The following is a 12,641-nucleotide window of genomic DNA, read 5'->3' as shown; positions in this document are numbered from 1 at the left end:
AGAAATTAATTGGCCAGCTAAAAATATACAAAATATATAGAGAGGCCAGACGCGGTGGCTCACCCTGTAATCCTAGCATTCTGGGAGGCCAAGGTAGGAGGATCATTTGAGGTCAGGAGTTCAAAACCACCCTGAGGAAGAGTGAGCCCCTGTCTCTACTAAAAATAGAAAGAAAATTAATTGGCCAACTAAAATATATAGAAAAAATTAGCCAGGCATGGTGGCGCATGAAAGTAGTCACAGTTACTCGGGAGACTGAGGCAATAGGATTGCCTGAGCCCAGGAGTTTGAGGTTGTTGTAAGCTAGGCTGACACCACAGAACTCTAGCCTAGGCAACAGAGTGAGACTCTGTCTCAAAAAAAATAAAAAATAGGCTGGGTGTGGTGGCTCACGCCTGTAATCCTAGCTCTCTGGGAGGCCGAAGAGGGAGGATTGCTCGAGGTCAGGAGTTCGAAACCGACCTGAGCAAGAGCAAGACCCCGTCTCTACTATAAATAGAAAGAAATTAATTGGCCAACTAATATATATAGAAAAAATTAGCTGGGCATGGTTGCGCATGCCTGTAGTCCCAGCTACTCGGGAGGCTGAGGCAGGAGGATTGTTTGAACCCAGGAGTTTGAGGTTGCTGTGAGCGAGGCTGACGCCACGGCACTCACTCTAGCCTGGACAACAAAGCGAGACTCTGTCTCAAAAAAATAAATATAGGCCGGGCGCTGTGGCTCACGCCTGTAATCCTAGCTCTTGGGAGGCCGAGGCGGGCGGATTGCTCAAGGTCAGGAGTTCAAAACCAGCCTGAGCAAGAGCGAGACCCCGTCTCTACTATAAACAGAAAGAAATTAATTGGCCAACTGATATATATATATAAAAAAAAAAATTAGCCGGGCATAGTGGCGCATGCCTGTAGTCCCAGCTACTCGGGAGGCTGAGGCAGAAGGATCACTCGAGCCCAGGAGTTTGAGGTTGCTGTGAGCTAGGCTGACGCCACGGCACTCACTCTAGCCTGGACAACAAAGTAAGACTCTGTCTCAAAAAAATAAATAAATAAATAAATAAATAAAATAAAAAATAAAAGTATACATAGAAAAAATTAGCTGGGCATGGTGGCGCATGCCTGTAGTCCCAGCTACTCAGGAGGCTGAGGCAGTAGGATCACTTGAGCCCAGGAGTTTGAGGTTGCTGTGAGCTAGGCTGACGCCACGGCACTCTAGCCCAGGCAACAGAGTGAGACTCTGTCTCCAAAAGAAAAAAAAAAAAAAAAAATTAAAATATAATTAACATAGGATCCAGCAATTCCACTATTTGGCCTATCGACAAAAGAATTGAAAGCAAGGTCTTAGAGAGATGTTTGTACACCTGTGTTCACAGCAGTATTATTCACAATAGCTAAAACTTGGAAGCAGCCCAACTGTTCATCTGCAGATGAATGCATAAGCACAATGTGCTACATACATACAATGAGATATTATTCAGTTTTCAAAAGGAAGGAAATTCTGACACATGCTACAACATGGATGAAACAAGTATATTATGCTAAGTATTATGCTAAGCTAGTTACAAAAAGACAAATATATATGATTTCACTTGGATGAAGTAGTCAAATTCAAAAAGACAGTAAATTGGTGATTATCAAGGTATAGAGTTTCACTCTTGCAAGATGAAAAGAATTCTGGAGATAGATGATTGTGGTGCTTGTACAACAACGTGAATTTTCACTGAAATGTACACTTACGAAGGGTTAACATGGGCAGGCACGGGGGTACACCTGTTGTCCCAGCTACTCAGGAGGCTGGGGCCAGGAGTTTGAGACTATAGTGTGCCATGACCACATCTGTGACTGGCCACTGCACCACAGCCTGGGCAACATTACAAGACCCTGTACCACCTCTCCCCCAAAAAAGGTTAAGATGGTAAATTTTACTAGGGAAAAGAAGCCTTATTCAATCAATAAATGGTGCTGGTAAAATTTGATAGCCACATGCAAAAGAATGAAATAGGATTCATCTCTCTCTCTCTTTTTTTTTTTTTTGAGACAGAGTCTCCCTTTGTTGCCCAGGCTAGAGTGAGTGCCGTGGCGTCAGCCTAGCTCACAGCAACCTCAAACTCCTAGGCTCAAGCGATCCTCCTGCCTCAGCCTCCCAAGTAGCTGAGACTACAGGCATGCGCCACCATGCCTGACTAATTTTTTCTATATATATTAGTTGGCTAATTAGTTTCTTTCTATTTTTAGTAGAGACAAGGTCTCGCTCTTGCTCAGGCTGGTTTCGAACTATTGACCTTGAGCAATCCGCCTGCCTCAGCCTCCCAGCCAAAACAGGATCCATATCTCTTACCACTCACAAAAATTAATTCAAAATGGATAAAAGACTTAAATATAAGGCATGAAACCATAATAATTCTAAAAGAAAATGTTGGAAACTCTTCTAGATATTGGCCTAGGCAAAGAATTTATGAAGAAGACCCCAATGGGAGCCTAGCAGGGTAGGTGGCTCACGCCTGTAATCCTAGCATTCTGGGAGGCAGAAGCAAGAGGATTGCTTGAGGTGAGGAGTTTAAGACCAGCCAGAGCAAGAACAAGACCCATCTCTACTAAAAATAAAAAGAAATTAGCCAGTTATTTATTAATTTATTATAAAAAAATTTTTTAAAGATCCCAATGACAATCACAGCAAGAATAAAAATAAGTAAATGGGACCTGATTAAATTAAAAAGCATTTGCTGCCGGGCGCGGTGGCTCACGCCTGTAATCCTAGCACTCTGGGAGGCCAAGGCAGGCGGATTGCTCGAGGTCAGGAGTTCAAAACCAGCCTGAGTAAAAGCGAGACCCTGTCTCTAGTATAAATAGAAAGAAATTAATTGGCCAACTAATATATATAGAAAAAATTAGCCGGTCATGGTGGTGCATGCCTGTAGTCCCAGCTACTTGGGAGGCTGAGGCAGGAGGATTGCCTGAGCCCAGGAGTTTGAGGTTGCTGTGAGCTAGGCTGATGCCACAGCTCTCACTCCAGCCTGGGCAACTCTAGCCTGTCTCATAAAAAAAAAAAAAGAACTGTGCTAAACCATGTGTATGAATTATCTTGTTTAAAAATCGCAGGACCCTTTTGAGGTGTCATCCTCATTTACAAATGAGGAAATTAAAGATTAGGGAAGTAATTTGCTAAAAGTCACATAACTACTAAATGACGCAGTCAGGATCAAAATACAGGTGTTTGGCTTCACAGTCCACCCTCTGAACCAAACTCTATCCTACATCCCGTGTTATTCAATAGTCTTTGAAAACAGGATTTAAAAAAGAACCATTAGGTTGTTTCCAATGTTTTATTTTTATTTTATTTTTATTTATTTATTTTTGCAACAGAGTCTTCCCCTGTTGCCCTGGCTAGAGTGCCGTGGTGTCATCACAGCTCACTGCAATCTCACATTCCTGGGTTCAAGTGATCTTCCTGCCTCAGCCTCCCGAGTATCTGGGACTACAGGCCCACACCACCATGCCTGGCTAATTTTTATATTTTTTTTGGTAGAGATGCGGGTCTCACTATGTTGCTCAGACTGGTCTCAAACTCCTGGCCTCAAGCAATCCTCCCACCTCAGCCTCCCAGAGTGCTAGGATTACAAGTGTGAGCCACTGGGCCCGACCTGTCTTGCTTTTTACATATGATACTTAAAAGATTATCTTTGTGCCTAAATCTCTGTCTCATGATGACTGAACGACTTATTATTTCGTTAGAATACGTGCCTAGATGTGAAATTTCAGGATCAAAATGACAGTTATAGCTATAATTTAAAGAAGTCACTGAAAATGAGTTACAAAGTTTATTTTGCCCAGAGGCAGTGGCTCACACCTATAACCCTAGCACTTTGGACTAGGGAGGCTGAGGCAGAAGGATTCCTTGAGCCCAGGAGTTGGAGGTTGCAGTGGGCTATGGTGACACCACTGCACTCTAGCCCAGGCAACAGAGTGAGGCTCTGTCTCAAAAAAAAAAAAAAAAAGTTTATTTTAGAAGGGGTTTTGTAAGAAGTTACTGGACAGCTTTTTGCCTACAAAGCCAACCATAAGAAACAGTTTAAGCCCTGGCTTTGCTACCTGCCAGATGTGTGGCCTGGTGCAGGTCACTCAATGTCTCTGAGCCTCAGTGGCCACACTTGGGGATTGGAATTCACAGTGGTTGCGTGGATCAAATAAGGTGCTGTACTCCAAGCCCCTTACATGCAGCCACCTGGTGCTCTGTGTCCTGTGGGTGGCAGTTGCCCTCTAGCGAGGCCAGTGACTAGGAAAAGGCTTTGCAGACTCAATTGCTATTCAGACGGGAGGGAATGTGAGCACCTGGGGCCTGGTGTGGGAGTGGCACCCTGAGCTCCCTGGCCCGTGAGAGAAGACTGGGTTTGGGGACCAGGGGTTGCAGGAGGGGCCGTCACCCAGGGAAACGGCTCTGTGGCGGAGCAGCTGAGGTGCAGCTGGGCCTGTGGCCTGGGAGGGAGTCTTGTGGGTGCCTCCCCCAACCCACAGCTCAGGTCTGCAGCTGGGTCCTGCCTCCTTCTGGGTGGGCCATGGCTGGGACATGGCTGCTGCTTCTCCTGGCCCTTGGGTGTCCAGCCCTGCCCACAGGTGAGCCCCTTCTTTTCACTCTTCTCTGTCCCCCTTGGTCTGCCCAAGCCCATCCCCTCACTCTGGGCCTCCCTGGGTATTGATGGGATGCAAGGAGGCAGGATAAGAAGCCATTTATGGACCCCTGGAAAGGGTCTCACCAGAAGCCCACTGTCCCCTTCTCCTGGTACTCTACCTCCAGCCACCTTGCTCTGGGGCCCCCAAGTCCTCCTGCCCTGGAGTCCACAGTGTTGGTAGGAAAGGCAGTTCCTCTTGGAGAGGTACAGCAATAAGAGCAAACTGGATGGGTTTCCATAGAAGCTGGGGGTTAAGGTAGCCAGGGCTCTGTTATGTGACTTGGAGGGATGGGACATGGGCAACACTGTGAGGTCACCTCCCTTCCTGTCCTCAGGGTGCCCCGTTCCAACAGGACTCAGGGTGTCTCAAATTCACTCCCAGCTCCTCCTTATCAATGGGCTCAGGAAAGGTCCCAAAGCCCCGTCTTGGGGTATTTATCCCTAGCCCTCTAAAGAGCAAGGCTAGAGCCAAAGGACTTAAGTTTTTTTTTTTTTTTTTTTTTTTTGAGACAGAGTCTCACTTTGTTGTCCAGGCTAGAGTGAGTGCCGTGGCGTCAGCCTAGCTCACAGCAACCTCAAACTCCTGGGCTCAAGCGATCCTCCTGCCTCAGCCTCCCGAGTAGCTGGGACTACAGGCATGCGCCACCATGCCCGGCTAATTTTTTATATATATATATCAGTTGGCCAATTAATTTCTTTCTATTTATAGTAGAGACGGGGTCTCGCTCTTGCTCAGGCTGGTTTTGAACTCCTGACCTTGAGCAATCCGCCCGCCTTGGCCTCCCAAGAGCTAGGATTACAGGCTTGAGCCACCGCGCCCGGCCAGGACTTAAGTTTTGAGGGGAGATTTCCACCTTCATCTAGAAACACATGCATGTTTGCATGTGTGTGGTGGGGGAAGGCCCTTGGTTTTTGAGTCAAGAAGTCTCCTTGGTAAAGCTGGCCCCTGGTATGTTATAGGCGCACCCTCGCTAGGGAGATAAACCACACCCATGTGGACCAGGGAGAGCCCGTGGCTCCAGGGTGAGTAGGAACAATCCTGGGAGGCTTCATTGAGGAGGTGGAACCTGAACTCAACTTGCAGGGTGTCTCTATCTGTATAACCGAAAAGGCTCAAGAGGTTGAGGGTCCTGGAGCTCACTCCCAGCCTTCTCTACTCCTTTCATTTGCAAAGCCTTATGAATATTAATATCGATAATAGCACTAATGGTTACCTGCCAGATCATTTTACATTTATGATCTTTACTCTTCATAGCAATTTTACTGGGCTGATGTTCCTAACCCTTTATCTTGATGGAATCATTGAGACTCAGAAAATTAAGTGAAAGAGTCTGGAGTCAACCCTAGCTCAGTCATGTCCTAGATTGTGTCACATGGCAAAATCTTAGTCATTCTTCAGGATGAGGTGATCTATGGGATTTGGAGTCACAGAAATCTGAGTTCAAATCTTGACAACTTACCATCCATGTGTTCCCAGGCTAGTTAACTGACCTCTAAGAAACTGGCTGGGCACAACAGCTCATGCCTGTAGTCCTAACTACTCAGGAGGCTGAAGCAAGAGGATCACTTGAGCCTGGGATTTTGAGGTTGCTGTGAGCTATACTGATGCCACTGCACTCTACCCAGGCAACAGAGCAAGAGAAGAAAGGAAAGAAAGAAAGACAGAAAGACAGAAAGACAGAAAGAAAGAAAGAGAGAGAGAGAGAGAGAGAGAGAGAGAGAGAAAGAGAGAGAGAGAGAGAGGGAGGGAGGGAGGGAGGGAGGGAGGGAGGGAGGGGGAGAGAGAGAGAAAGAGAGAAAGAGAGAGAGAAAGTGAGAGAGAAAGAGAGAGAGAAGGCCCGGCGAGGTGGCTCACGCCTGTAATCCTAGCACTCTGGGAGGCCGAGGCGGGTGGATTGCTCGAAGTGAGGAGTTCGAGACCAGCCTGAGGAAGAGCGAGACCCCGTCTCTACTATAAATAGAAACAAATTAATTGGCCAACTAATATATAGAAAAAATTAGCCGGGCATGGTGGCGCATGCCTGTAGTCCCAGCTACTCGGGAGGCTGAGGCAGCAGGATTGCTTGAGCCCAGGAGTTTGAGGTTGCAGTGAGCTAGGCTGATGCCACGGCACTCACTCTAGCCTGGGCAATAAAGTGAGACACTCTCTCAAAAAAAAAAAAAAAGAAAAAGAAAGAAAGAGAGAGAGAAAGTGAGAAAAAAGAAAGAGAGAGAGAAAGGGAGAAAGAGAGAGGGGGAGGAAGGGAGGGAGGGAGGGAGGGAGGGAGGAAGGAAGGAAGGAAGGAAGGAAGGAAGGAAGGAAGGAAGGAAGGAAGGAAGGAAGGAAGGAAGGAAGGAAGGAAGGAAGGAAGGGAAAAAACGGGGTCTGGGTGAGGTGGCTCACTCCTGTAATCCTAACACTCTGGGAGGCTGAGGCAGGAGAATTGCTTGATCTCAGGAGATGGAGGGCAGCCTGAGCAAGAGCAAAACCCTATCTCTACCAAAAATGGAAAAAATTAGCCAGGCCTGGTGATGTGGGCCTGTAGTCCCAGCTACTCGGAAGGCTCGGGCAGGAGGACCACTTCAGTTGAAGGTTACAGTGAGCTATGACAACGCCACTGCACTCTACCCAGGGCCCTTCACCCCTACTTCCCTATAAGATTCTCTGGCATCCTTCCCTGCACTCTGGGGCATTTCTTTAGCCCAGCTACACCTAATTCATGGTGTGAATTTGTTTGTAGGTTTTAACATTGGAGATTTATTTATTATGAAAAAAACCCAAATATTAAAAAATAACATTTTGTTATATAGTTAATGAATCATCTGTAATGAAAAGAATAAGATTGTTGAAAATCAGGACTATCCTGGAAAATATAGGACAAATGTTTGCAGTACTTGTATGACATAGTTTTTAAGATAATGAAATAATAGACCTGTACTTTAAATGGGTGAATTGTATGGTATGTAAATTATATCTAAACAAAGCTGTTTTTAAAAAAACCACCTACAAACCTACAGAAAAGAACTGAGAATAATACAACAAATACCCATTCACATTCCACCTAGAGTAACAAATGGTTAACATTTGCCATTTTTGAATCAGGCCTTTTTTTTTTTTTTTTTTGGAGACAGAGTCTTGCTCTGTTGCCCAGCCTAGAGTGAGTGCCGTGGCGTCAGCCTAGCTCACGGCAACCTCAAACTCCTGGGCTCAAGGGATCCTCCTGCCTCAGCCTCCCGAGTAGCTGGGACTATAGGCAGATGCCACCATGCCTGGCTAATTTTTCTATTTTTAGTAGAGATGGGGTTTCTTGCTCAGGCTGGTCTCAAACTCCTGAGCTCAAGCAATCCTCCTGCCTCAACCTCCCAGAGTGCTAGGATTACAGGCGTGAGCCACCGCGCCCAGCCTGCCAAGGCCTCTTTTTAAAGCAACAAAAAGTTTCAGAAATATCTGAAGCCCCCTTTGATCTCATTCCAGGTCCTATTTCCTTCCCTTCCTCCCCAGAGGTAACCGCTCTTCTGAGGCTGGCACAACATCATATTATATGTTGGTTATGCATATTTGTTTATGCACTTGCCATCTTTCCTATGGGACTGAGCTCCTTGGCTTACCCAGTGTTATATCCCTAGTGCCTGGCACAGAAAGGAGCTCAAACCTGATAGACTGGTGGACAGAAGGACAGAAGAGTAGATGGAAAGACACAGATGGAAGGTAGAAAGAATAGATGGATGATGGAGGAAAGGTTGGATGGATGAAAGGATGGACAGATGAAGAGAAGGAAGGGTGTTAGATGGGTAAATGCACGCGGGGACGGATGGGTAAGTGGGTGGAAGGTAGGTAGGTGGATGGTGGAAGGATAGATGTAAACATAGAAACCCAGAACCCTAGCCTACAATGCGTGCTGGCCTGGGAGGACACAGACTGGGCTAGCACCTATAGGTGCGTACTCTTTTGCAGGTGTGGGCAGCACGCCCTTCCCATCCTTGGCCCCACCAATCACGCTCCTGGTGGATGGGAAGCAGCAGATGCTGGTGGTCTGCCTGGTCCTTGATATTGCACCCCCCGGCCTTCACAGCCCCATCTGGTTCTCAGCTGGCAATGGCAGTGCACTGGATGCCTTCACCTACGGCCCTTCCCTAGCAACGGATGGCACCTGGACTAGCTTGGCCCAGCTCTCCCTGCCCTCTGAGGAGCTGGCAGCATGGGAGCCCCTGGTCTGCCACACTGGGCCTGGGCGCCACAGCAGGAGCACACAGCCCCTACAGCTGTCAGGTGAGGATGGAGCCTGGGACCCTATGGGTGTTCCCTGTCCCCTTCCACACACACTAGAACCAGGATATGGTTCGAGGGAGGGCAGGCTCCAGTCCACAAAGGCATGAAGGGTGTCCAAGTGCTGACCATCCAGGTGAGGTGACGCCTGGGCTCAGGGCAGAGTAGCCTCAGGGCCGTGAATCTTGGGATTTGCAGCTGCAATATCTGGTTCAAACCCAGGCTCTGCTGCATGACTTCTAAGAGATAATGATGCCTCCTTCCACTTGGGATTGATGATATACACACATACGTATCACCCTACATGTATACACCTTGTAAGGACCAAACACTAATTAAATAACAAATCACTATCATTTACTCTGTTTATTCTGTGTCAGGCGAATTTTCTGAACACTTTACATTTATGGGGTAGGTCATATTATTCCCTCAGTTTTACAGGCACAGGGAGGTTAAGTACCATGTCCAAAGTCAGCTATTATTAGCACCGACCAGATGACTTACTTCCTCTTTCTGGATTGTCTCAGTTTTGCCATCTTCCAAATGGGAATGTTTGTTGAATGAATGCCCTGACTTCTAAAGAGAATCAGTTCCTTAGTACTGAAAGTACTGAGCCACCTCAGCTCCCCAGGGCTCAGAACAGGGGACAGTGGAGAGTGAGGGATATTTGGGTCCCTCAGAGGACTTACAGCAAATGGGCTCAGGGTTTCTGCTGCTGGCTCTTTTGCTCATTTATCCAACATGCCTTGAAAGACACTCTGTGCCAGGGCCTGGGCATAGCACTGGGGATGTGGGGACGCAGTGGCTTGGCTTGGATAAGGGACTCACTCCCTTATGCTTGGCCCACAGGAGAGGCTTCTACAGCCAGGACCTGCCCCCAGGAGCCTCTCAAAGGTGAGTACTTGGGATGAGGGGTGGGGAATAAGAGCCTGGGGACCAGGACCTTGGGCCTAGAGAGTGGGGCATTCAGCCTGAACTGATAGGTCCCGTGCAGGGGGTTGACATGCATCCCATGAAGATGCTGCCTTGCTAGGTTGGGCCACTGGGTAGCCTGGACCTCAGTCTACCCTAGGATAAGATGGGTGGATCCTCTGATCCCAGCCTAATTCCTGGACGTCAGTTGAGAAGCACAGGTGACAACTAACAGAAGGGTCTTTTTGATTTATTTTTTTAAAGCCAGTCAAAGTTAGCAATGAGGGGTTGTATATCAATCTTAGTGACACTAATGTTAGTAAGTTCTGATCAACTGCTACCATCAGACCAGAGCAGAGGGGTCTTTGCAGCCCTCCTTGTGCAGCCCAGGTGGATGTCAGCATTAGAGCCTGTGTAGATGGGAGACTGTCTGGGGTGGTGGAAAGAGCACTGGAAGGAAAGGCATGAAGTCGGTTTCCGTCCAGCTCTGTTTCCTGACCAAATAGAGAATTTTGAGCATCAGATGCTAATTCCTGCCTGGCTCCCACCCCTACCCCCCTGATTGTTGGGGAATAAAATAAGATGAAGGCCATGAAGGTACTTATTACCAGTAAGAACCAGTTAGACACCAGGAAGGACTTACCCTGGAGGAGGGAGGCAATGGGGAGAGAGCATGGCAAGGCAGACGACAAGGCCCTTGTCTGGGGGACATTCTTCCCTGTCTGGGGCTGGGGGCTCCTGCAGGCTCCTAACCGGCTGCTTCTGGCGCAGGGATGCCGGGCCAGGCGCTGCGGCTGGGGGCGCTGCGGGTGCTGCTCTTCAAGCTGCTGCTGTTTGACGTGCTCCTGACCTGCAGCCGCCTCCGCGCCTGCCCGCCGCAGTCTCCTGCCTCCGCGGCCGCCCGCCTGCGAGCCCTCCGCCCCCACCGGCGGCGCCCGGCCGCGGTGACCGAGGGACGGGAGGCCGCCGGCTCGCCCAGCCCGCTGTGGGCGCTGCAGCCCCGCGACCATCGCGGCGATCACACGCGTCCGGGTCGGCAGCCCAGGAGCTCAGTCTGGCAGGAGGGGACGTTCTTCACCACCCGAGCTTGGGGCTGGTGCTCGTGATGCGCCCTCACTGCTCCTTCCTCAAGTCTGGGAGCATTTTTTTGTACTTGACCTGCCTTCTCCTGCAGGCCGGAGCTTCCTGGGGGCTGGGCTCTGCCCTCCCCCCCCCAAGACTGAGGGCTTTCGGAGGAAACAGGCTGTGTCCCTCCCATCAGACTGAGGGATCCACCCAGGTACTGGGGCATTTGAGGTGCAGACACTGAGAACAATTAAAGAAGAACGTAAATGACACAAGCAAATGAAAAATATTTGAATTCACATCTGCCCTGGGAGGAGAAACTTGGCAGTTAGAGGAAGCACAAACAGGGAAGGCTGCCAGGAAGAAGAGGGCTTTCTGAGAGTGAGACCTGGGGAACTGTGGAGTGGGCTGGCAGCTGGGGAGGAAACTGTCCCATCTCTGTCTCCTTCCCCCACAGCCAGGCCCTGGGCAAGGCCCTCTCTCTGTCTCCTCAACCTGGCCCAACCAACCTCTGTGAGAGGTCAAGGCAGGGAGCCCAGGAAGCCAGGAAGGTGGGCGCTGGGCCTGACTGTGAAGTCTTGTACGGACTCGACAGGAGTGAACAGGGCCAGGATTCCCAGGTAGCAGGATCGTTTCTAATGCCGAAAGCATGAGATGGTCATTCCAAACTTACAGGTTATTAATCAACTAAGGGCCATTATTCATTTGACAAATATTCATTGAGCATCAGTTCTGACCCAGGTACTAAAGAGTTTGGCTTTTTTGGTTTTGTTTTGTTTCTTAAACAAGATTCTTGCACGGATAGAATATGAGGCTCCCACAGTGGAGTGTAACCTGTGCGTCCCAAACACTGGCAGGAAATCCAACCTTTCCCCAGGGTTCCTCTCCAGAAATTATCTCAAGAATCTCTGGGTGCTCTAGTGTGAATCCAGATCTCCCTGGGTATCACGGACAGTCTGCTGGATCAATGACACCACTTAGTACCTTCCCCCAAGATGGGGATGGAGAGCTATGCTCCAACGTACCCCCCCCCAGTAGCAATGACACCCCCAGTCTCCCTGAGCCTCTGTGCTCTCTCAGCTGCTGTTCTGTGGAAGCCCTACTGCCTCCTCCACTGCTCCTCTCTCACCGGCCTGTAATAAGATTCTCACACCTATTTTTTGTATTCTTCACGGAGGGGTGTCCCACAACTTCTGGGGATGGACCTGTCCCCCATCCCCACAGGGCATGCGCCTTCCCTGAAATACAGACCGAGGGAGAGGGTGGGCTGGGTCCAGGGAGGAGTTTGGCTGTAGCCTTAGACTTTCTCCAGCCACGTCCCTTCCCAGTGGTCAGCCCAGATGCTCAGCCCAGGCCTCCTGCCAAGCTAATTCTTGCCCCCATAACTGTCTTCTGAGAGGCCCATTTGTCCTTTCCAGAAGCAGGGCTCCCCTCTTTCCCCATCATGCCCAAATTCCCCACCCCGGCTCTGCCCCAGTTTCTCCATCCCCACTGTGGCTGGCTTAATGTTATTTTCCAGGAGGGTTTCTGAGCCTAGGTAAATCAAGGCCATGGCCAGTCTTTGGGCCTACCCAAGTCTTGTCAAGCCTAGAGAACATGAGGGCCTCAGGAGGGTGTCCTGATCCTGAACACTGTAGAATTCCACATGCCACAGCCCCTGCCTATCCAATATGCCTTGTTTCCAACACAGTTGTTTTGAGCAAGAAGCTAAGATCAGAAAATGACAAGTCATGGCCTAGGCCTCAGTCCTTTGAAGTC

General features: G+C 49.1%; 1 protein-coding gene across 2 annotated transcripts; it reads left to right on the top strand.

The window, feature by feature from the left end:
- The first annotated feature begins 4,529 nt into the window (after window positions 1-4,529).
- On the top strand, window positions 4,530-10,925 carry PTCRA (pre T cell antigen receptor alpha). Of its 2 annotated transcripts, XM_020287008.2 has the most exons (5): window positions 4,547-4,604; window positions 8,115-8,160; window positions 8,713-8,909; window positions 9,756-9,800; window positions 10,590-10,925. In XM_020287008.2, exons 1-5 carry the CDS (start codon window positions 4,547-4,549, stop codon window positions 10,922-10,924), a joined length of 681 nt encoding a protein of 226 aa, XP_020142597.2. In that variant the 3' UTR covers window position 10,925. The 2 variants fall into 2 exon arrangements, with proteins under 2 accessions (XP_012628630.1, XP_020142597.2); XM_012773176.2 differs by lacking the exon at window positions 8,115-8,160 and having other exon boundaries at window positions 4,530-4,604; window positions 8,595-8,909.
- The last annotated feature ends 1,716 nt before the right edge of the window (window positions 10,926-12,641 follow it).

Source organism: Microcebus murinus, chromosome 5 (assembly GCF_040939455.1).
Source record: "Microcebus murinus isolate Inina chromosome 5, M.murinus_Inina_mat1.0, whole genome shotgun sequence".
NCBI lineage: Eukaryota > Metazoa > Chordata > Mammalia > Primates > Cheirogaleidae > Microcebus > Microcebus murinus.
This window is presented reverse-complemented; position numbering and strand designations above follow the sequence as displayed.